The following is a 24191-nucleotide window of genomic DNA, read 5'->3' on the forward strand; positions in this document are numbered from 1 at the left end:
CTAGTGGTTTCAGCCGTCAGACGGACATTTGAACAGCTTCTTTTTGTTAACAGGACATTTAGACAGTTAAACGGTTGAGTTTTAGATACAATAAGTCTTTACTAATGACGATTATGTACGACTTAACCGTAGCTCGAGAACAGCAACAATTATTATATGCTATTGGGTCATGTGACCAGAATTAAAATTTTCTGCTCTAGAATTAAAAACTTCCCTTTTAACTTTAAATAATTTTAGAAGGCTTATAGATTGAAAAAGTACCATGAGTCCAAAGTAGAAAGTTCTTGTCACGACTCTACAAATAGACCATAAATCAGAGATTCATCAACAACTTTAAACCTTTGGCTCTCTCTCTTCTCTTCTCTCTCACGACCCCATAAAACAATGGAAGACACAGCACTGACAAAGGATCAGATCATCGAGTTCAAAGAGGTCTTTTGTCTCTTGGACAAAGACGGCGACGGTTCTCTCTTTCTTCTCTAAATGATAATATATATATATATATATATATATATATATATATATAATTAAGTATATGTGTTGGTGACATATATATTGTTCTTTTGGAATCCAGTAACAGGTCGTATAACGGTAGAAGAACTTTTAACAGTGATCCGTTGGTTGGATCAGAATCCAACAGAACAAGAACTTCACGATATCATCACTGAGATCGACTCCGATGGTAATGCCACCATTGAATTTGCTGAGTTTCTTAACCTCATGACCAACAAACTTCAGGTTCGTCTCTCGTGCCGGGGTCTCTCCATATGTTATTACATTCATGCTTAGTTAGTTTGATACGAAATATGTACTATTTCACAATCAATTACATGAACGAATTTTTTTTTGCTCATATCTATTATGAGTGTTGTCAAAATGGAGCTGTCTCATTCATTATGCCTCTGTTTTATATTTCTTGAGTATAGTTAGAAATATTCCTCTCTCGTGCCGGGGTCTCTCCATATGTTATTACATTCATGCTTAGTTAGTTTGATACGAAATATGTACTATTTCACAATCAATTACATCAACTATTTTTTTTTTGCTCATATCATTTATGACTGTTGTCAAAATGGAGCTGTATCATTCATTATGCCTCTGTTTTATATTTCTTGAGTGTAGTTAGAAATATTCTTCTTCTCTTTTTTTTGACAAATTGTTTTTTTTATTATAGTAAATATTTAATCACCTTTTTAGGTTTTAATTATATATTTTTTTGCTTTGGTCAAGAAATTTAATTATTTTTTTAATAAATAAGACTTTTATTTTTTCTCTATTAACAAATCTCATTTGTAAAGAGCCATTTGATTATACTCTAAATAAAGACAATAATCTCCTATATATTAAAGGAGAACCACTTTTAAAACTTACCTTAAAAGTTTATTGGCAAGGAATGTGATGTGGTGACGTGGCTTCACGAGAAGCTTTTATTTAGTAAAACGCTTATGTGTCACGTAGAGAACGTTTCTCACCAAAACTGTGAATTTAATGCGTTCACACTAACATTCCTTTAAAAAAATTTTATACCATCTATATTTTTCTTGACGAACACTTTTACGTGATAAACCTTCAGCTTCAAGTTCGATTAGTTGATTTATCAATCCTCTCAATATAATCATAGCATCAATAAATATTCATTATTTCTCTATACGTTTCTGTTAAAAACGGTAACCCATCTGATCTATCACCATTAAATCGACAGATCCGTAGAGACAACAAAACGATGAAACTTTTGTATGATGCCAAGTGTTAATGAAAGAACCCTTTTCTCCGTACCTGCTTTCATGCATTTAGCAGAGCACTCACGTTCTTGAGAACTGCCTCTCATTGCTGAAAGAGGACGTTGAAAACTATTTCTCAAATGTGTCATATTCGGTTTTGTTACTGCTCGATGAGGTGATCTCTGTTTCGAGGAAATTGAATCACTGTAAATCGTCTCGGCTTAGTGTATTAGTCTTCTCGAGCAAGCAATATAAGCATGCGAGTGTCACCACCTTCGCCGCCATGAGAGCTCTACATTAGATGACCTTGAAGATGAGAAGAAACTTCCAGGAACGAACCACCAGCAAGTCTCACGTGCTGTCGCATCTGGAACAACCTTTACAATTTAGAGGGTCAAATAACCTTCAATTTATTTTATTATGCAACTTTGTTTACTGAATTTAAAGGAGTTGTACTTTTTTTTTTTTCATACAGTTATTGTTTTGCTTATAATATGTTATTGATCCACGTTTTTTCGATTTTATGTGTTAATCCCTTAAGTCCATAACTACTACAACGTGATAGGTAAAATATAAACAAAAAATATTTTCCAAAACTTCTTCTCAAACTTGCAAACACCATATTTAAAATTTTAATATTAGTGAGCTCATTATAAAAAAGTTTATGGCTTCGCCCTTAATAACAATCATACCTTTAGTTCTATCTAACTATCGCTTAAAGTATATCTTATTTTATACATAATCATAATATATAAATTTCAACATTAATATAGACATCTTATTCCGCGCTTTGCGCGGGTTACTATCTAGTTATATTTTATAACAGGTAATGTTTGTTAATTTGGTGTCGTGATTTGATGGTATAGGAAAATGACGCAGAAGAAGAGCTGAAAGAAGTATTCAAAGTCTTTGACAAAGACCAAAATGGTTATATCTCTGCCAGTGAGGTCCGTGATTTTTTCAATCTCGTTTTTTTTTAGTTTTAATTTGGGGCCCTTTAATTTGAGTTCTTTATGTCTCTATATAAGTGCGTATATAGGAAGATATAACCTTGACTTATTAATAAAACTATATAAACAAATTAGTTCCATGCACTGGATTACGTTTTGTACAACGTTCTTCAATAATAGCATGTACGGTCTTTTTTTTTTTTTTGCTAAATTGTAAATATCATTAGTTAAAATGAGCAGTTTGTCTCTACAATGGAAAGACTTTTACATACATCCTTCTTGGCAAAAATTAAATAAAAAACAAGAAAGGGAGTAGTTATAGGCGGTTGAGAAGACTCGGTCATCTGATCCAAAGCGCCATGAGGTTGTTGAAGTTGCGCTTGTTGCGCCGAGCGGTGATCGTGTTCCTCACATCTCTGTCCAATAATTTGAATGTTTCGGCTGAAGAGAGATGGGTATTGTTATGGAGAAGATTATTCCTCTGTCTCCATACGTGATATACAAGAACGTGGGTGACTAGTCTTCGCAGGGTAGATGGCGCTGATGGCGATTGGACTCTACACCAAGAGAGCAGCTCAGCCCAAGATATGAACGGTGGCTGTCGAGGGGAGAGCCTTGCGAAGACTGCAGCCCAAAGGTACACGGCAAACCTGCAGTTCAAAAAGAGATGGTCCCTGGCTTCATCTGCGGAGTTGCATAGACTGCATGTAGTGGTGATGTTCAGACCCCAAGAAGCCAGGCGAGTTTTTGTCGGGAGCCTGTTGAGTGTAGTGAGCCACATATTAAAAGCTTGTTTGGGAACAACACCTTTGAACCAGACTGTTGGTGCCCATGCTTTAGTTGATTCTCGAGGCCTGATCGCCTCCCAAGTTTGAGAGGAGGAGTACCCATTGCAGATCGAACCATTTACTTTCCAGTTGTAGGAGTCTTCTGTGTCTGTGCTCCTCGGGGAGAGACAGATGTGAGGGCAATGTGAAGTTGGAGAGCCTTTTCTGATCTAGCGTGAGGGAGATCCCAAGATGTTACATTAGACACATCAACAACCTTTGCGTTCAAGGGAATTCCGAGTTCGCTGGGGCCACCTTCTCCAAACAGTTCTACCAGCGGACCAGTTGGTAGCCATGAGTCAAACCAGAAACTGAGTACGCGGCCATTACCTAGATTTCCATGGATAAAGCGTGAAGCTATAGGGCGGAGATTAAGGAGCGTTTTCCAGGTCCAAGAATGGGCGTTAGATTGGGCTATAGTCCAGAAGTTCCTTTGGCTAAGATGGTGACGTTTATGCCATGCTGCCCATAGTGAGTCCGAGTTCGAGAAAAAAAGCCAGATGAAACGAAGGCACAACACTTTATTCCAAATGGCGTAGTTTCTCAGCCCCAAACCCCCTTCAGCTTTAGGTAAACAAACCACATTCCAGTTTACCTTAGCCCCTTTCGCTAATTCGATTTGTCCAGACCACAAGAACCTTGAGCAGAGGCGTTCAATCTTAACACAACCTTTGGGGAGCATGAATGTTGAGCACCAAAAGTTGACTGAACCAGAGATTACAGTGGATATGAGAGGCAATCTTCCTGCATATGACAATGTTTTAGTCGCCCATCCTCTGAATTTTCTGACAATACTATCCAGCAGCGGTTCATATTCTGATATTCTCAGTTTACGATGCATAAGAGGTAAACTGAGATATCTGATAGGTAGTGAACCAATGGGAAATCCAAAGGCTGCAATTGCGGTGGATTCGACTTGGTTCAGACCAGCGTGAAACAACTCCGTTTTGTGTCTGTTCATATACAGACCGGACCAACTTGCGAAGTCGTCTAATGTTTCAGTAATTCCATGGAGTGAGTTGCTTGTTCCATCAAAAAATATCATCACATCGTCCGCAAACATTAAGTGTGAGATATTGAGCTCAGCAGTACCTGGATGATAATTTATAGAGCCGTTCTCAAATCTGGAGGTAAGTAACCGGGTGAAGACCTCCATTGCGAGGACGAACAGGTATGGAGACAGCGGGTCTCCCTGCCGCAGCCCTTTTGAGCTTTTGAAGAACCCTGAGCTGCAACCATTAATCGCTAGCGTGAAAGAAGCTGTGGAGAGGCATTGATTAATCCAATTGATGAACTTCTCCGGAATCCCCAGGGTCTCCAATGCAGCGAGTATGAAATCCCATCTCACTGAGTCAAAGGCTTTACGTAAGTCCACCTTTAGCATTCCTCGAGGACTGATGTTTGATCTGTTGTAGCCCTGAATTATTTCGGTAGCGAGGAGCTCATTCTCAGAGAGTAAGCGCCCTGGCATGAAAGCTGATTGAGATGGGGAGATGACCTGATTAAGCACATCACATAGTCTTTTGGCCAGTAGTTTAGCTATTACTTTGTAAACTGTGTTAAGACAGGCTATGGGCCTGAAGTCCGATGTTTTACAAGCAGTTGGGATCTTGGGAATCAGCACGAGGGTGGTGGCGTTCCACTGCTTAAGTAGCTGACCAGAAGAGAAAAATTCTGCTACTGCCTCACAAACCTCCGCTCCAACAATATTCCAGCAACCTGTGAAGAACTCAGCTGAGTATCCGTCGGGACCACAAGTTTTATTATGCGGGAGAGAGAAGAAAGCTTCCTTGATTTCTACTGCAGAGAAAGGCCTTTCGAGGGCAGAAGCTTGAGTTGATGAGCATCTGAAGGGTAGGAGCAGATCAATGTTGCTCTGCACAAACATTTTCGGTAAGACCTCTCCACCAAGGAGGTTTGAGAAATACTCCACACAAATATTGTTGATGTCTTCTTGATTTTCCCATTTTACATCTTGATCATCCAAGAGAAAGTGAATGTGATTAGCTGATTTCCTCAAGGACATCATCCGGTGATAGAACAGAGTGCTGCTATCTCCTACTTTCAACCATGTAACACGGGACCTCTGATGTAAGAAGGACTCCTCAGCAGTAGCAAGGACTTGCCATTTACGTTGAGCTTCAGCTTCTTCTTCAGCGAGTGATGGAGTGGGGTCAAGAAGATGCTTGGTTTGGCAATCAAGTACAATGACATGCGCTTCCTGAACTCTCTTCTCAAGGTCAGAGTAGTTTTCTCTGCTGAAGGCCTGGATCTCATTCTTTAGAGTCTTTAACTTTGTTGAAACTCTGAACATGGCTGATCCCCGTACATCGCAAGTATACCAGTGTAGAGCAACGCTGCTTAGGAAATCTTTGTGGGTGAGAAGGAAGTTGTAAAACTTGAAAGGTTTCTTTGCTTTATTTCCATCTTTCCTGAGAATCACCTTAGCTGATGCATGATCCGAGAAGTCTGGATCTTAACTCTGTTGATATTTTTATAAATGTTTTAGAGCCACAATTTTTTATATTTTCTGTTTGCTAAATCCTTATTGGGTTTTTTGTCAAATTTAATTAGGGTTCATGAACCAGTTTCATAAATGTTTCCTCTGCTTAAGTGGTACATGCTTTATATCGCTAAATTGTCAAATCCAGGCTAAGCATCATAACTATGAGTTATATTTTGTTCATTGACCCACTTGATCAATTAATTCTGCATTAACTAGATAGATGATAAAGCCAGCTAAACACTCATTGAAATATTTTGAATTAATGACAAAAATCAGACAACAGCGCCAGGCAATCTTCCAATTTAAAGAGATCACATACTTGTCTTATAAAATATTCTAAACATTTTTCCGTCGTGAAGGCTTAGAGCTAGCTGGCATTGTGAATCTTTGGAGAAGAACGAGGAGTGACAAAAAAAAAACAATTAGCGGAAAACAAGTTAGGAGTCAAATGCGTTTGATATTTGGTTTTCTGTACAGGTGGGCACATGTTTCACCTAGTTTAACTAAATATATATACTTTTCTTCACATCCTCAGAAGTTGCATTAGTGCGTAGAAAGTCATATATGCACATTTTGGTATGCATATATATACAATTTATTAATAACCTTTTTAGATAGCATTATAACCATAGCCAGAGGCTTTCTAATTGTGTATTTGAAATGCATGACTCATGCCTAACAAATAAGTTCAATTCGAGTTTATTTTCTCAAACACGTCGATCTAATAAAGCTCGAGTTCTTGCAGCTATAATCTAAGTATTAATATTCTAGCTTCTTCCTTGTTAACAGTAAGAACATTTCCAGCAAGTCTCCTCATTTTCAATGGAGTACACCTTTAAAATAAAGGGACGAAGGGGTGGTTCTCCGATAGTCACTCACAAATGTTTTTTTAGAAGTTAACAATTTACATTTTAGTCATTAAATTATTAATAATTAAATATAATCACAAAATTTTCAAAAATCAATAAAACATATTATTTGAAGCATATTAAAATAAAATATTTTTGAGAGAATATAATAACATTTAGTCAAATATAACTATAAATAATACAAAAAATGTTAATAAAATAATTTAAATCGAAATAATTTAAAGAAAATATAACGATAAGTACTAAAATATGATATATAAAAAGTTATTCATGCTATTGTCAAACATATATAACTGTAGGGACTAAATTAAAAAATAAATAGTGTTTTAAGGGAGTGAATAGTGTCAAATATATAATTTGAGGGTGTACTATTCACTCCTTTAAAATTTGAGGGAATGAGGGACTATTGGAGCGCAAAAGCCTTCCAAAAAATGAGGGGATAAGAGACATCATCAATTAGGTATATAACAAATCTACTGTATGCTGGTCTTCAGATAATAGGTCTCTTTAAACGGAAGGGTCAGACTAAGGCCAAAACTTGTTGCTTCTTTCTGAAAAAAAATGATTGGGTTTGCTTATAATTAAAATGTTTTGAAAGAGTATGAGTCTCTACAAGATCTAATTAACAGGTTTGATTGACATGTACAAATTTATTTACTAATTTCAAAAGCTTTGTTATTGCAGTTGAGTCATGTAATGATAAATCTAGGGGAAAAGCTAACAGATGAAGAAGTTGAACAAATGATAAAGGAGGCAGATTTGGATGGTGATGGCCAAGTCAACTATGATGAATTTGTCAAGATGATGATCAACATTGGCTAATTACTATTAATTTGAGGACTAACAAAGCAAATTATCCTCAACTGCCTTGTTAGTTTTTGCTTCTTTGTCTTCACTACATCTCAACAAATGCAATTATTCTGAAATTAATTCTAAGAAGCTTTCAGCTTCAGTTTAGTTTTTGTCTCTTGGTGTACCTTTGAGGTGCAGTTTGATCTCTATAGCTTGGTATATTACATTTTTGAAACACAATTTGACTTTTTGTCCTTCTCTCAGTGTTTCACAAGTTGTGACAAATATATAGGACCACCATAACTAATCTTGACTAGTTATATGGTAATGAACTAATATAAACCATACCCAAATTTCATATTGTAAGGAAATATCATAAAACCAACAACATTTATAAACCCCTCAAACAGAAAACCCATGTCATGTATACAGGAAACCCAATCCACACAATCATTTGGTTTCCTCCCAATATCCCATAATAATTTTAGAAAAAACCTTCAAATCACAAGACCGATAATGCAAATCTGTTCAATTCATTGCAATGTTGCAGCAGAGGCATGTTCCAAATAGCGAAGATTTGCTCCTTTTTCTGACTCTGCCTCTCATAGAACCCCAAGAAGCTTTCTTGTCCAGCAAGTTGTCTCCTGAGTCTTTGTTTTCTTTCAGGCTATCATCTGCCTCGGATCTCTCACCAGGTTTCATGGACAACTCTCGAGACAACTCAAAGCCTCTTGTTTCCTCAGACTCACTTCTCTTCAGCATCACAGTTTTCTTTTCCACATCAATTGTTGCCTCATATGTCTCTGTCTTGTCTTGACAAAGTAACGAAGCTTCTTGCGCTTTGCTGCTGCTGCTTCCTACACAAGAAACAAAGAGAGTCTCAGACGTGTTAGCTTCCTTGTCCCCCAAGTTATCTTCTGAGCTATTGATTTCTTTGAAGCTACCATCTCCGTCACATCTCCCACTGAGATTCATGGACAGCCCTAGAGACAACTCAAAGCCTCTTAGTTTCTCAGTCTCACTTCTCTTTAGCATCACGGTTTTCTCTTCCACATTGGGTGTTGAGTTGTATGCCTCAGTCTTATCCTGCGAGAGTAAAGAAGTTTCCTCTGTAGATTTACCGCTTCTTTCTTTGGTTCTTAGGTCATTTCCAGAGCTCGGTGACCGCATCTCAAGTACATCTCCTTTGTTTCTTTCACTTATCACATCATTAGTATCTTCTGCCTTTTTGCTTCCTACACAAGAAACAAGCAGAGTCTCAGACATGTTACGTTTTTCCTCTAGCAAGTTATCTTCTGAGCTCTCGGTTTCTTTGAAGCTATCATCTGCGTCACATCTCCCACTGAGGTTCATCGACAACCCTAGAGACAACTCAAAGCCTCTTATTTTCTCAGTCTCGCTTCTCTTCAGCATTACAGCTTCCTCTTCCACATCAAGTGTTGCCTTGTATTTCTCAGTCTTGTCTTGAGAGAGTAAAGGAGTTTCTTCTGTCGGCTCATTGCTCCTTTCCTCGATTCTTAGATCATTACTAAAGCTGGGAGATCGCATCTCAAGTTTAGCTTCTTTGCTGCTTTCATTTATTGCTTTAGTAGTTTCTTGCCCTTTGTTGCTTGTTTGGCAAGAAACAGGCAGAATGTCTGACGTTTTGGCTTTATCGAAACCCGTTTTGTTTCTTGAAGGATACGCAACCTCTGAAACCAATCCTTGAACCGGCGAGTCTCCCTTAACTCTACTATTGTTCCTCACTGGTAGAGATCTGCATCGAGACATGCGTTTCAGACTTGCTGCTTCTCTTGCTATCTCCATGTCCTTCTCTTCCTTATAATCTTCAAAACCGATCGCGTTTGATCCTTGTGAACCAGGTTCAGAGATCTCCTTGTCAGCTTTTCCTTCATTTATAACTTCATCATCAAGAACGCCACTGTCCAGATTCAGAATCTCCTGGGGCTCGATTTCAGGAAACCATGTTCTTTGTTCCATACAGATCTCTTGATCAAGCCTTACAACGTTCCCTGCAGGAGCAGTTTCTTCTAGAGACTCATTCATGACCAGCTTTTCTTCAGTTCCAGCAGTTTCATTGAACTCTTCCCATTTTGTCGGTTCACACACAGTTTCAACACCTGGTCATGAGCAGAGACATGAATTAAGAAAATACAAAGAAAGGCATAAAGGTTTATTCAAGAATAAAAGAGAAGAGATAATAGATATAAAAGTCAGATCAACCTTCTCCAACTGATGTATTTTTATGTAGCTGCTCATCGGTTTCCGTTACCAAGCCATTGCGACTCATATCTTCTTCAACCTTGGTCACTTGTGGATCTTTATCTAATTCCTTGCTTTGTGGTTCTGTTTCAGGAGTCTCTTTACCTATATTTCCAACAAAAATAATGACTCAAAAATGGTCAAAATGTATATATATATCTATTGGTCTAAATGATTTTATATATAGATAGATATAAGTGAAAATACTGTGAAGAAAAACCTGTAACACCATCAGAGAAGCTCTCCCTCTGTTTATCTCCATCTTTGCCTTCACCTACAAGAAACACCTGATCTTGCGTGGTCTCCACGGGAACATTCTCCAACGGAGACATTCCATTGGTTTCTAGCTTTGTGCTTTCTTCTTCTGCAGTTACATAGACAAATATTCAGTGAGAAATATGATAATTAGAAGAAAAAAAAACGGAGATGCCTTTGATGTTTTTACCTGTTAAATTGGCGGTTGCGTTGTTGTTTCCCATATCATCCCCAGTGTTCAGTTTTCAATTAATCAAATTCTCTGATAAAGATCTGAGAAATTGATACAAAGAATAATAAGATGGGCTTTCAACTGAAGGAGAAGGTTCAAGGAACTGTATGTCTTGCGTAGGTAAAGCAGTGTTTGGTATTCTATTAACTATTTTTTTAACTTAAATCAAATGCTTATTAGTTGGCGTCACTTTATTAGAGCTTGGGACCCTTTACAACATTATGAGACCATATGACATGTTAATATTTCATATAGAGCCGTCTCAAACTTTTGATTAGCTACATGTAAATGTTTTACTAAATTTATATTCTTTTCGGATTACTTTTTAAGTAGGGGTTTTGCTCGACTCTTATTTATTTTAATTTTTGTTAAATTTACTTCATCAACAAAGAGGAATACTTACAAAATATTTGAAAAACTAAGCTAGTGTATGTCCAGTAAGACATTATGCTCGATAGTGTACGTGCAGTAAGGACACGACAAAAGCGGATGTTTATGTTTTTCATCCGAGTCACTATAAAAAAGGACACTCTTCCCATAAACGCATTGTAAAAACATGTAGTTTCTCGAATTAGTTCAAAGAAAAAAAACATGTAGTTTCTTAGATAGACGTACGATGATGTAAAACATTTCTATAGTGAATGTTTAATGAGCAGTGAGACGCTAAGAGCATGATTAATAGAGGGTTCTTAGAGTGAAGTTTTTAGCGGAATATAAGAATCTGTCTCTTAACTTTTGACAAAAAAAACTACGAACCGGTTTTTAAATGGTTCCTAGGTTTTTTAGTTAAAAGTTAAAAAACAGATATATTTCATTAAGAATCTCCATTAATCATGCTCTAACAGAGTTAGAAGAAAATAGAAGGGAATATTGGGTATGTTCATGCCGTTTAAAAAAAAAAGTTTGTTCGTCCCTTTAAGTGAGGAAATTATTTGTATAAATTAATAGTTATACATCAAATTTATAAGAAAAATCTTTATTGAGCTAATGGGACTCATCCCTAATCATTTTCGTTGTCGTTTTCCTTTAAAAGCTTTTATTTTGGATTTAAATTAAATGTTTGAGCTAGAATAAAGCCCATAATTAGTTTTCAACTTTTGAAGGCATTACTCTTTTTATTTGAAATTTAAAACACAAGATGTCTTTTTATGCTGGAATTCCTCAAACCAATCCTTTCTGCAATATTGATATCTAAAAAAATATTAGCCGTAGGATGAAAGTATAGACAGCATTTTAGTTAGTTAATATGCAATTATTGGTTAGGAATTAGAGTGAGTTCGGCTGTTTAATCATGTAATGATTACAACAAATTGGTTCTTCTTTTACTATTTCTTTCAGAGTTTTTTAAGACGTTTTATTTATATTTAGACTAGGTGTTAAGCTTCAAACAAAATGATGAACTTCAGTAGTATAAATTTAGAAAAAGCAAAAACTGTAAACAAGAAAATCAATACTAAATGATAAGATTAGAGCAACATCAAATTCTAATAGTATAGAAGACATCTAGTATTATATTAAGTTATATTTCTCATCCGATCTAATCTATTAAAATAAAAGGACACAACTCTTCCATACACGCATTCTAAGAACATGTAGTTTCTAAGGTAGAGAGAGATGTACGATGATGTATAATATTGACCATTTAAAATGAGGTCCAGGCTTTAAATTCTGAAATTTGGCCCTAACTTTATTGTTTTATGAACTCAACCAAATCTCTGGTTAATATTTGTGAAAGATATTTTTATATTGTATCTACTAAATATTGAAATATATGGATATCATTTTTATTGTATCTACTAAAATCAAGACTCTATGAGATGTATCCAAAATGACGTTTTATGTAGATATCATACGTAGTAATAACGATGGTTTTGCGTTTCTTGCAGTAAAAAGTAGACTGGTAAAAGTTGAAACGTATTACTAAAACGCTTTAGTTGATCATTTTCAGTGTCACATACAAGAGAATACTCTTGATAAACTGGTACTAGTGTTGGAATTTACTAGTGACGCCAATCGATTAGTAACTCAAGAAATGGATTGTAGCCAACATCAAATACCTAAATTAGTCCAAACATTCCTCTCTTAAAGGTGGAGAATATCAACATTCGAAATTCTAGGTCATTAATTGTCTGCGCAACTTAAAAGAGTACTTACCGAACATAAGAGATTGCACAAAACCACCATCACATGAAGAGACCAGACAGATTCACTCTTCAGAGATGGGTCCAAGATAGTCCCCTTCAAGGCTAGCCAACGCCTGAAACTCCTTCTCTACTTCCATCCACTTGGTCCCAATCACCACAAACCTAACCAAAGTGTCAACCTGAATCCTAGACATCTTCTCGTTCATGAAGATGGGGTTCTCTCCCGGGAGGTACTTGTAATCAGGCATCTTGACGTGAGAGAGGTAGACGTTCTCGACAGGACCACACCTCATGAAGACACCGTGCCTCAGCACCTTGTGCACCACACCCTCAAGTATCTCTCCTTTGAAGATCTTGAAGGTCATCCCGCTGAAAACGACAGGGAACATGACCTCACCGGTGTGCTCCCTGATTTTGCCTTCTCCGATCTTGTCTAGAGATGTGACTGTTAAGTAGTAGCCAAGCTCCTTGGTTGCTCTCTTCGAAGCAAAGGCCTCTAGCAACTGAATCAGAATGGTCCTCTTCAGCATGAGACCTTTCGCATCCATGTTTTCGGCTGGGATCATCACGTTCCATGGCAACTCGACTTTGAGAAACATGTTTCAGCCCCTTCAGAGCCAAAAAAAAATAAAACATTTTCCTCAGCACTCAGATTCAGAACACAGAGAGAAATTAAAAAAAAAAGGAAGTAATCAATATGGTATAGGTTTTCTTCGAGACTTCGACGAAAGCAACAACAAGATATCTAAAACCTTTCCTTTCATAGTAATCTCAGCTGAACATCAAAGTTTCTGTTTTTAGGATTCAAATGTATGCATGCACCAGCAAAGTTTCCTACTTTCGACAGTTCTCAAAAAGAAAACCGGAAACAGGAACATATAAGAGAATCTAAGTGGGTAAACTGTGGGGTTTTCACTGGAAACTTTTCTGTCAGGCATTTTAACGAACAGTTCGCAGACAAAGTGAGTGCTCATGAGAGAGTCATCAAAGCTTCGTTGAAGAGTTAGCAATTACAAAGGACCCACAAAAAGATTTGTCTACATTCGACGGTTCACTACCATTCATAGATTCTTTAGCAAAACATTGTCCAAGACGCTTGACTGAAAATATCTGAGAAATCAGCAGATTCAAGAAGACATACCTTTGCTTTAGAGTTCCGAAGGTGGGGAAAGACACGAGAATCGACAAGAGAGAGCTTCCGAGAATTAACGATGCGATGCGAGCAAAAGAGAGAGACACTCAGGTGACCTCTTTTTGGAGGTTTTTATGTTAATGGGCTGTAAAGGCCCATTAGTACTGAGATTCTTTTTTTGCCCATTTCTATGTTCACATTCACCTGAACGAAGTGTTGATTGTTGAAAAGATTGATTCCTTTATTTTATTTTATACTTTGGGTGTAATATTTGTTTGTATTTTTCCAGTTTTACTGGTAAGACATCAAAAGGATGTTTGAAATGCGACTTACCAAAGGCTTATTGTTCACTGAGATTTATTCAAAATGTTCTAGAAGCGTTGGATTTGCCTCTAGCGTTTCAGAGTAGCGGAGGACAGAGAGTAGCGATGGAAACTCAAAAGTTAGAGAATCAACATAAGGTTTTCTCTCTCTCTCATTTGTTTGAAGTGTCATAAAAAGACATCATTTACATAATTTGAACCGCGAAAAATCCCCGCCGTTCTCATACTCTCTCCAACTGATGAACCAAAGAACATTTCCGTCACTAACCTAACTCAGCACTACATACCTAATAAAAGATTAATACAAAAAAAAAAAAAAAAAACAGAAAATTGATCGATTAAGACTCCTCCAGCTCAACCTTCTTGTGCCATGTTTCTGAACTAGAGAACATTCCTTGCCTTCTTTTTAACTGTTCTTGTTCGACCCCTAATACCATCCCCAGTTTTTGGCCATCTTGTTAGTTATCTAGAAACACAAGCACATTGGAAACATTTAATTATTTTAGCAAAAGCTTTTCAAGTTTGCAATATGATTTTCACTCATAATCTTCTTACCTTCGCTATTTAAATCACTGTTCAGATCAACAGATAGATTGGGACTTCTTCTCTGATTTTCAGGTGACTCGTGCTGTTCTCCTCCAGTGCCACCACCGCTAAGGCTTTGTGAATATGCGTTTGTCACTGGCTGACTACGATTTAGATACATCTCCAAGCTAGATGATGCAACTCCTGGTGCCTTTTTGTTCTTAAACAATCTCCTGCTCACAAAGAAAAACAGATTAGTATTCAGCAATCTGGATGGAACAAGCGTGTAAGAATTTCGAGTATTGTTTCTTTCTAAAGCACCTATCCTTCCGCTTGTCAAGATATCTTTGCAACGACACTTTTCTGTTAGCCTGGCCCTCCGCATCTTAACAAACACACACAAGCACGACCATTAACATTAACAAAACAAAATTTAAGAGTGTCTGCGGAACAAGCAATTCAAGTTTATAATGTTTGAACAACACTGTTGGTACCAGAATCACGAGAAGCATTTGCCTTTTCAAGGCCATAGTGGGGAGGTTCAACCATCTTCTCTGTAAAAAAAAAGAAATCACAATTTCCATTTAATTATCGATTAGTTCAAACTCGTTAAGAACCTGGCACAACTAAAAGAAGCAACATGTAGTCCATCTGTTAGAAGATGCAGATCCATTCAATTTTTCCATTTTGATAATATACTTATGAAACAGAACCATTTCAAGTTTGAAGCATCTATTTATCTATCTATCAACTGGAAAAAGCAAATCAGATCCTTTTGTAAAAAGCGCTTACCTTTACTGCTCATGGGCCTGGATGTCATTCTAGCAGAAGCAGAAACACCATATTCAGGCAAATCAATCGGATTGGCTGCAAAGTGCATGATAGACCGCGCCTGCAAAACCAATATAGGGAGGGAGATGCATGATGCCATCAAGGTGAGGCAGGCCAAAATGAAAGTCATTTCATTTACCTTTTCAGGTGGTACACCATCATACACACTCACTTTCCCACTATAGAATATCGTCATTTGCCCAACCAGCGCACTTGTTTCTGCTGGGCTTCTGCTACATATATTATTACAGATAAGCGTGTTTAAAACATCACATTTTGCTTTTAATACATGGATGGACTACCACCCTAAAAACTCATGTTCGTAAGCAGAAACCATTGCTGATTTTCACAAATCAGACGCCAAAAAAGCTGACCAATGGAGTAAGAAACTGTTTTTTCCCCCACTAAGTAGCAAAGTAGCAAAGTCATTTATTTCACCAAAAAACAGAAGACTAGAACAGAAAGAACAAAGAAGATCTGGAAATAACAAGATAAAGCCTGTATGATCACATAATCTAGTGGAAAGGATGTGTCAACCTAAACGCTCTCTGACCAATCAACCATCAAAGTTTCTACTTTCTAAACAACAATCTCTCAAGGTATGAGATGAACCTGGGAGAGATAGTGTTGTAGCTGTCTTTCTCGGAGCCGGAGAACTCAGCCGATCTTGGAGAATCTCTTCTGTCATCTTCCTGAAAAGGAATCCGTGCTCCGACTTCGCTCGCTGGCTCAGCAGAGGTTGCTGTGACCTGTCATGACAGCAACAAGTTAATGAAGGAGCAGAATCGAAGTGGAGGAAAGAGAAATTAGGGTCTCACGCGAGTGGGATTCGGAGAAACGAGGATCTTGCGGAGGATGCCGGCGCCGGAGTCGTCGCCGGGCTCAAAGAGAGCTTTGAGGGATAAAACTTGCTGGATCGCCTGAGATTTGTTCCAAGAAGGCCTCCGCATTCCTGTTAGGACACGTGTCAGCCGCTGCCATTCTCGGAGCAAGAGAGTGAGAAGTAATCGAACCTTTGTCCTTGAGGAACTTGCGGCAATCCTCGCGGGTGAGCTGAGAAATGTCATCTTCCGTGAGGAGCTTCAGAGGCTTCTCCAGTATGGACTTCGCCGAAGACACTAATCCTCCTCCTGCGTCCATCTCAGATTCCGAGGAGCTCCGGCGGGAGAGAGAGGAGTGGCGTTTTTGTAATTATTGGAGGGTAAAAGTTTAGGGAAGTCTAAGACAAGTCCCATGGGCTTGATATTTGGGAGAAGCTCCCTACAATGCCACGTCTGATTCTTCTCTTAACCCTAATCACGCCCTCCTAACTATACTCCTATTCTTTTTTTTTTTTTTTTTTTTGGTAACTCTGGTATCTGGGCAGCCACGTTCCTAACTATCCCCGTAGGAGGTCCAGCGCCCCAACGGAAGAGATGTTAAATCCGTTGTGGTCAAGGCTCGAACCCGGATGACAGGCAGTACAGCTGTACCTCCTTTACCACCAAGCCACGAGCGCTTGGTTCTATACTCTATACTATACTCCTATTCTTTTTTCTTTCAACTATCATTCCCTTCATTATTTGTTTGTGTGCGTCAAAACTGTGGAATTAAATTAAATGTAACAAGTTTATTTTTATTTTTTATTTTTTATATAGTAGCACGAGTGAAACATATAGAAATAAACGGAATATTCTGCATCAAACACTGTGATATTTTCAAATTTAAAATCATATCATATAATATTAGTGCATGTTAATTTCATCATATAATATTAGTTTTAGTTTCATCATTCGATCATGTAATATTTTAAATTTTTTATTATCTTACTTACAGTTGCCTAACATTAATACTTGGTCGAATTTTCACATTTCTTATTCTGATTATATGATTAATCTCTTGGAATTATTGGTGACAAAAGAGTACTAATTATAACATGGATTTTTTTGTTCACAGAAAACGTAACCTATGGGGAGGGTGCAATTTGACATAAAACCACATGGCAAAAGCGTCCGAGTCTGACCAACATGGACTCCCACACCTATTAAGTATTAACATCTCCTTGATCTGGCCTGACATTCCTTCTCATTATCAAACCCTGCCTTCTCCTTTTTCTAATCATATATAATCGTAAACATTTTTCTACGTGTTGGTCCACGATAGGACTGCGCATTTATCCGTTAAATTTGATTCAGTTCATTATTACTTCGATTCGATCTAAAAAAATCCAGATATCCGTAAAGTTTTGGAGCAAATCAAAAACTAAAAATCAATATGCGTTAAAAACAAAACAAATCACAAATATAAAATTTTAAGAACCGGATATCTGTTCCGTTCCCACAACTATATAAATATATATATATTAACATATTAAATGTACGATTTTATATACTTGTTATTTTAACGAATGATTTAATAAATTTTATTCACATAATTACTTATAAAAGTATTAAAAGAAAAAATAAAAGAAAATTTTATGATATCTATAACTTTTTCTTAAGTTTATTTTTCTTATAATTAATTTTAAAATTTACAAACATATAATTTCACTGTTTCTTTTAATTTTTATTTTATATATCATGTAAAAATATCTTAAAGAGCAAAATTTTCTCTAACGTTTTTTAGATTATTTGTATTAACTAAAACGAAAAGATATATCTGTAAGTATTTACAAATATCCACAAATATCTACATATTTTTGGGATATCCGATTTTCCGGATATCTGTATTTTTCCGAAATAAAATAAATCGAAAAATTTGATATTCGTAACATACGGATCAAATCATATACCTTCAAAAACACGGATATCTGATCCGTTGACATCTCTTATCTAGTTAAAGTGACAATACATAAAACATGCAAATCTCATTACGCAGTTCACAAGATACGCATTTAAAGCGAACTGTTACGTATTTATGAAAAAAATGTCATCCATGCATTCAATTATTTATAATCAATCCCGGTAAAATAATTAAATAAATAACCATATCCCCTGTATATTAACCCTGAAGCATTAGTTAAATAATAACCTTGCTTATGTATCAACCTAAAAGTGCTCTTCAAACTTTTTTCTAATTTGACTGACCTTACTATAATTATTAAAATAGTGACATTAAATAAGATCACTTAATATTTTATTATATATCATCAAATTTGAATATGAAAAAATATCATTAAATTTTTTCTTTTATTGTTTGGTTATCTAATATATTAAAAATGTAATTATTTTTATAGAAATGAAGATCATGGAAAAAAAGATGAAACCAGAAAGATTCCAGCAAATTGTATACATATTTGTATATATATAATGTTAAAGAATAGTTTGAGCAAAATTTGGTTGCATAATCATATTTTACCTTTTTCTTCGCTTTGCCGAGAGAAAATGATTTCGATTCTCTCCATTGAAAATCTGAAAGAAAAGATTATGTGTTTAGTTAAGCTCATTTGAATTCATTTTGAGTTTAATGTAGTTTTAAGAATCTATAAAATTGGCTAAATACAATTAAATGTAAAATTATATTACATTTTTATACGTAAAATCAATTATGATGAGGTAAACGAAAAAACAAACTCAAATTTTAAACAATTACCATCATCAAATTACTAAAATTGAAAGAACAAAAATATTATTTAATATTTTGTGTCATGTCTGTACTTTATTAAAATTGAAACATGCTTTCATACGTGGAGAAAAAGAAAAATAAAATTTATTTTAAATTGCAAACATTTCATTATTTTGTATATTTATTTCCGCGCAGAATGTGGATTATCACCTAGTTATACTATTATTATATTCTTTCTGTTTCACAAAGATAGATTTTCTATCATTTTCACACATATTAAAAAAACACATTAAATCAATATAATAAATATATAATTTTTTCAATTTTCAAATTTCAATATCTTTTAACTAATAATAATTAAATAAAATCAATTAATTTTTTTGAAGTTTACAACTTTTTTATAAAAAACACAAAATATCTATTTTTGTGAAACAACTTTTTTTTCTAAAATATTTATCTTTTTAAAACGGAGAAAGCATTGCTATGCATTGCATGAGTCGTCTGTTCGTCGCAATGTTTTGAATATATATTATATAATCTTCTAATACACCAGCATGTGATATTGCAGTTTATTGCGAAACTATTTAATATTTTCAAAACTATGCATTCTTCCCCGTTGGCCTATATTCGTACATAATAACAACAATGAGATGATGACGAAAGGAAGAAAAACGTTGTCGATAAAATACTCAACATGAAAATATGAGATTTCAGAATTGTGAACAGTGTAAGAAACAAGTGAGGAAGACAAGAAAAAAAGGGAAAAAAAGAGTGGAAATAGGAAGAATCGTTATCCAACAAATGTATCCACATTGGATTAATATAGATGATTTTTTATTATTGTGAGTACTTGTGCTGAGGTCAAATACAGATACTCAAATAATCCCATGAAAGATGATACCGATGAATAGTCCAATCCCAAATTTTCTAAATAAGGTTTAAGTCTTTAAGATATAGTTTTATGCCGTGTGACAGTGTGACGACGAAACAAATGCCATATTTAAGTTATACACTAAACTTTGGCCTTTTTTTTTTAAGCTGATTCGAAAACCAATAATACTATATGTCTTATGAAGATCTATGCCTAACTGCATCACCCGAGACGTTCTATGAAAATCCACGTATGACCGGATTTACTTGCACCATATTGAAGATCTCTTGTAACTCTTTCTTCCGTTTTACGTAATCAACATAATTGTTTAATAAATCGCTTTCTCCGGGAATTGAAACCTGAACCTCATATAATGTGCAATCTGCAAGAAATGTGCAACCCTTTTGTTTGGCCTTTGAGAGGCAGTGTAAAGTCATGCACCCACCTTTTTTCTCTACAACTTTCCAGATCTAGCGTTTAGGGTGGAGCCACTCCGGTCTTCGGTGTACTCCGTCGGACCGTGAGGCGGCCTCACACCCTCTTTCCTCGGCAACAAAACTTAATGATGTATTTGCTTCCGTTTGGTGGTCATTTGGAGGTATTTCTCTTCTTCCTCCGCTGTTGTTTCGTCTCGCTCTCTGGTGTGGCGAACCAATAAAGGAACCTCGTCCGTCCTGGTGGCTCTTCGGCTGACAGAAAACTGCTCTCCATTAGAGGACTGTGAAGGCGTAGCCGAAAACTGCAAGTTAGACATTGGGATCCTAGGGTCTTGCTTCAGGCAGAGATAAAGTTCTACTGGCGGTAGATCTGTTCATGACGATGGCGGTTTGCATGGATATCCATTTTCACCGACGCGGTCAATCTCTTGAGTGGAGAGCTTGAGGAGGAACATGTGGTGGCTCAGACCCGTGAGACGGTGAAGCTCCTCCCAGTATATGGCGGCTAGGTTTTGGGAGTTAACTCCTTGCGATTTCGGTGATTTATAAGCCGCAGGGACGCCTCTGAGGTGACAATGCATTGACGGTACACTGTGGCGGATCGAGTGGTCGGCTTGGACACCCCATCACCGTGAAGCTCCGGACAATCAGATATGCAAGTTGCTGGTGTTCATTGGAGGAGGAGGCTATGCCTCCAGCCTTTCTTTACCTCATCTGTAGATCTGTTGTTTTAGGATTGTTTTCATCTTTGTTTCCTTGTAACCTAGCAAGCTTTTGTTTCTCTGGTGTACCGGGCGGTTCTCGTTCGATTTGCCCGCTAAGGTTGTTTAAATTAATATAATTATAATTTAAAATGAAAAATGAAAAAACAAATGCCATATTTTTTTTTCAAAGTCCTCCTTCTCACCTAGATTCTCATTCTCAAAATTTGTTCATTAATTCTCTTCGTACAAACAAAAATCAACTTAAAACTCTTTTTTTTTTTCCAGAAACATATAGACTCATATAGACTCTGCAAACCAAACTGGTAGCTCGCATCCATGTGGACAACAAACGAATGTTGTTTTCTTGCACTGCGTGCAAGGTTGTCCGCCCTTGAATTATGCACCTGTGGTATATGAATAATCTCTGAGCTGTTGAAACTTGTCTTTAAGTTCTTTATGTCTTCCAAATAACTTGTAAAGGGTGGTCATTTTTCTGGTTCTGAAACATTCTTCACCGATTGAGAACAATCTCTTGTAAAAGTAACAGAAAACTATCTTAGGTTCCTCATACATTCTATTGCCCAAATGAGAGTCTCTATCTCTGAATGAAATGGCGGCTGACTCGCTTTTGTATTTCTTGCTCCCATTAAACCATCAAAACCTTCCAATAAGCTATACCACCTCTGTCTCAAAAATATTTCATGGTTTTCCATAATCCATCCGTAAAACACCATCTACCTGGGATAGTACTATTGTTGCTACTGGTAATCAATTTTGATAGATTCCCTGTGCAAGTGAAGTGTATGCATGAGCCCAAAGGAAGGACTCCGTTTCTGCCAGTTTAAGAATATCTCTAGTATGAACATCCAAATTTCTAAACACTTTGTTGTTTCTTCCTTTCCATATGTACTATAAAATCCAAGCAAATTGATGATCTTCTAATTCCACAGAAACCTTCCAAAATAAATGATCAATATTTGCAAACAATGATTTTGTAGGGGATATGTCTGGGTTTGATGGAATTCTGGAGAGTATCCAAACCTGAACCGCTGGTGGTAATTCAAAGAAACATAATTTATGGATTCCTCGGGTGCTCCACACCGTGCATAGATTGTATCCCCTTGTAATCCTCTTGCCCTTAAATCAACTTAAAATTCTAGTTGGCGAAATATTAGGCACAACCATAATTAAATAATTAAAATGAAAAAATAGTTAGACTATTTTCGAAATAAGTAAAATTTTAAAGTATTTATATGTTTATGAAATTTAGTTGATATATTTTTATTTAAATTTTTTATATTTTACATGAACATATATCTATAATTTTGTACCCATGCACACCATTCAAATAGGAGTAATAACAATACACGTAAAAGAAAATAATAGATTTTGTAATTGGTTAGCCAATAAAATATATTTATAAAATTTATTATCAAATTTATTTTGTTGTATATTTTTGTATATGGAAAATATATTTATGTTTTTGTGGTTAACCAAATAAATAAAAAATAGTAAAAAGTCACTAACAATATTATGTAATAAACAATTAGAATAAATTAAAATGATAATATATTCATTTTTTTGTGGTTAACCAAATAAATAAGATAGTAAAAAGTCATTATCAATATTATGTAATAAACTATTAAAATAAATTAAAATGATAAATATTAAGAGTAAAATAAAGATAGTTGGTTGATCTAAAGTTTTTATTTAAAAGAGACAGTCAAGGGTTCTATAGTACAACTACACTAGAATAACATTGGAACCGTAGATAATTAAATATGGCCTAAGCCCAATGCTTTAGCCGCCTTAGGGAAAGACCAAGCATGTATGGAATCCTCACTGGTATTAGCCAAATCCGTTCAAGACAACCACATCTATAAAAAACAACATCAACCTCTTGGCGGACTATCTATTTGCATCACTGAAAAACTACGACTTAACTACCAGATATCTTTCCGCTGGAACCGGTAGGTTCACTATGTCAAAGACAAATAATAACATTTCTATTAAAACAAACAACACTAATTTGGAGTATATTACTTCCAAACAGCTGCAGAAGGTTCGTATATCAGCGTAGTTTACCTATACAACATTAACAAAATATGCATGAGTGAAATAGCTCTCGGAAAAACTTATTGGAAAAAATTAAGATCGACACAAATGAACTACATGACGTCAATGTTGGAAAGATATCAATAAAGTCAATGCGACTGAGCACATATAAAAAACTCCAGTGTTACTTAACAACACTAACAACAACAAATGCCCCATTAACGTATCTCCCCAACAACATAAAAAGAAAAGATGCGACCAATCTTACTATTACTAGCAAATAAAATAAATTATATATTTTTTATAAAACTCATTCTGCAAAATTTTATATTTTATGCTCCAACTATTAGCCATTCAATTTGTGTATTCAAACAATATATACATTATTCCGTTGCTTTGAAATAATTTTACACACCTCGTGTATGTCAATAAAATAGCAGTCGCTCACATACAAAATATACATCCAATGGATAAATACAAAGTTGATCCTCAACGTCGCGAGACTTCCATAATAACAGCTCCAGCTCCACAGCTCTGTCAAATAGCTACAACACCAGACAATTTCTATTCAGGGACGGCCTATAACATTATTTCACTGAGATCATTAAAAGAGTTTACTTATAATTAGTAGGGTGAAAAATAATTCTTACAATTGTAATATAAAATCACTAAATATTCAATCTTTCTTTTTTGAAACACACTAAATATTCAATCAATATACAATTTTTATAAAATATTAGGAGTGTCATAACCACACGTAGAGAAATATGGTACCATATAACGTGCCTTAAATGTATAAATATTGTTTTATTCACCAAAGCTTTGAAAAATCAGAAATTCTATCGGTAAAGTTTCCACCTAACATAAGATTTAATCGGTCACTAGATTTGAACCCGCACGTACTTACGGGTATATGTTTATTTTAAAATCATATTTAAACAATAAAAAAGTTAAGAGATATATATTTAATATCAATTTTAAGTATATAATATTATTTTGAAATTTTTATATTTGTTAAAATTTGTTTTTGACGAAATTTTACTGTTCATATATTAATAACTTATTTTGTTTATTTATTTAAAAATGTAACATTATATTAATCTTTTAATTAATATATTATATTTTAGTTTGGTGTTTTTATTTTTACTACAAAAATAAAACATTAAATGTTACAACATTAAATTATTATTTATTTTGTTTAAAAAAATATTA

At 35.5% G+C, this 24191-nt stretch overlaps 4 protein-coding genes across 4 annotated transcripts; 1 reads left to right on the forward strand and 3 right to left on the reverse strand.

Annotated features, from left to right (window-relative positions):
• On the forward strand, positions 1 to 8168 carry LOC106414199 (calmodulin-like protein 8). The gene is made up of 4 exons (XM_013854895.3): positions 1 to 463; positions 575 to 738; positions 2588 to 2668; positions 7558 to 8168. Exons 1-4 carry the CDS (start codon positions 385 to 387, stop codon positions 7693 to 7695), a joined length of 462 nt encoding a protein of 153 aa, XP_013710349.2. The 5' UTR covers positions 1 to 384; the 3' UTR covers positions 7696 to 8168.
• A 25-nt stretch (positions 8169 to 8193) lies between these two features.
• On the reverse strand, positions 8194 to 10406 carry LOC106414158. Its single transcript, XM_013854865.3, has 4 exons — positions 10373 to 10406; positions 10148 to 10291; positions 9889 to 10032; positions 8194 to 9785 (listed from the first exon to the last, which is right to left on the reverse strand). Exons 1-4 carry the CDS (start codon positions 10404 to 10406, stop codon positions 8194 to 8196), a joined length of 1914 nt encoding a protein of 637 aa, XP_013710319.1.
• A 2004-nt stretch (positions 10407 to 12410) lies between these two features.
• Positions 12411 to 13157, reverse strand: LOC106412030 (DNA-directed RNA polymerase V subunit 7). The gene has a single exon (XM_048765755.1). The coding sequence runs from the start codon at positions 13155 to 13157 to the stop codon at positions 12621 to 12623; it is 537 nt and encodes a 178-aa protein (XP_048621712.1). The 3' UTR covers positions 12411 to 12620.
• Positions 12411 to 16638, reverse strand: LOC106412303 (protein TIFY 4B). The gene is made up of 10 exons (XM_013853222.3): positions 16383 to 16638; positions 16188 to 16321; positions 15982 to 16118; positions 15509 to 15599; positions 15331 to 15430; positions 15033 to 15092; positions 14860 to 14923; positions 14569 to 14771; positions 13700 to 14479; positions 12411 to 13167 (listed from the first exon to the last, which is right to left on the reverse strand). Exons 1-9 carry the CDS (start codon positions 16507 to 16509, stop codon positions 14472 to 14474), a joined length of 924 nt encoding a protein of 307 aa, XP_013708676.1. The 5' UTR covers positions 16510 to 16638; the 3' UTR covers positions 12411 to 13167; positions 13700 to 14471.
• Between the last annotated feature and the right edge of the window lie 7553 nt (positions 16639 to 24191).

The sequence above is a fragment of the Brassica napus genome, chromosome C8 (genome assembly GCF_020379485.1).
Source record: "Brassica napus cultivar Da-Ae chromosome C8, Da-Ae, whole genome shotgun sequence".
Lineage (NCBI taxonomy): Eukaryota > Viridiplantae > Streptophyta > Magnoliopsida > Brassicales > Brassicaceae > Brassica > Brassica napus.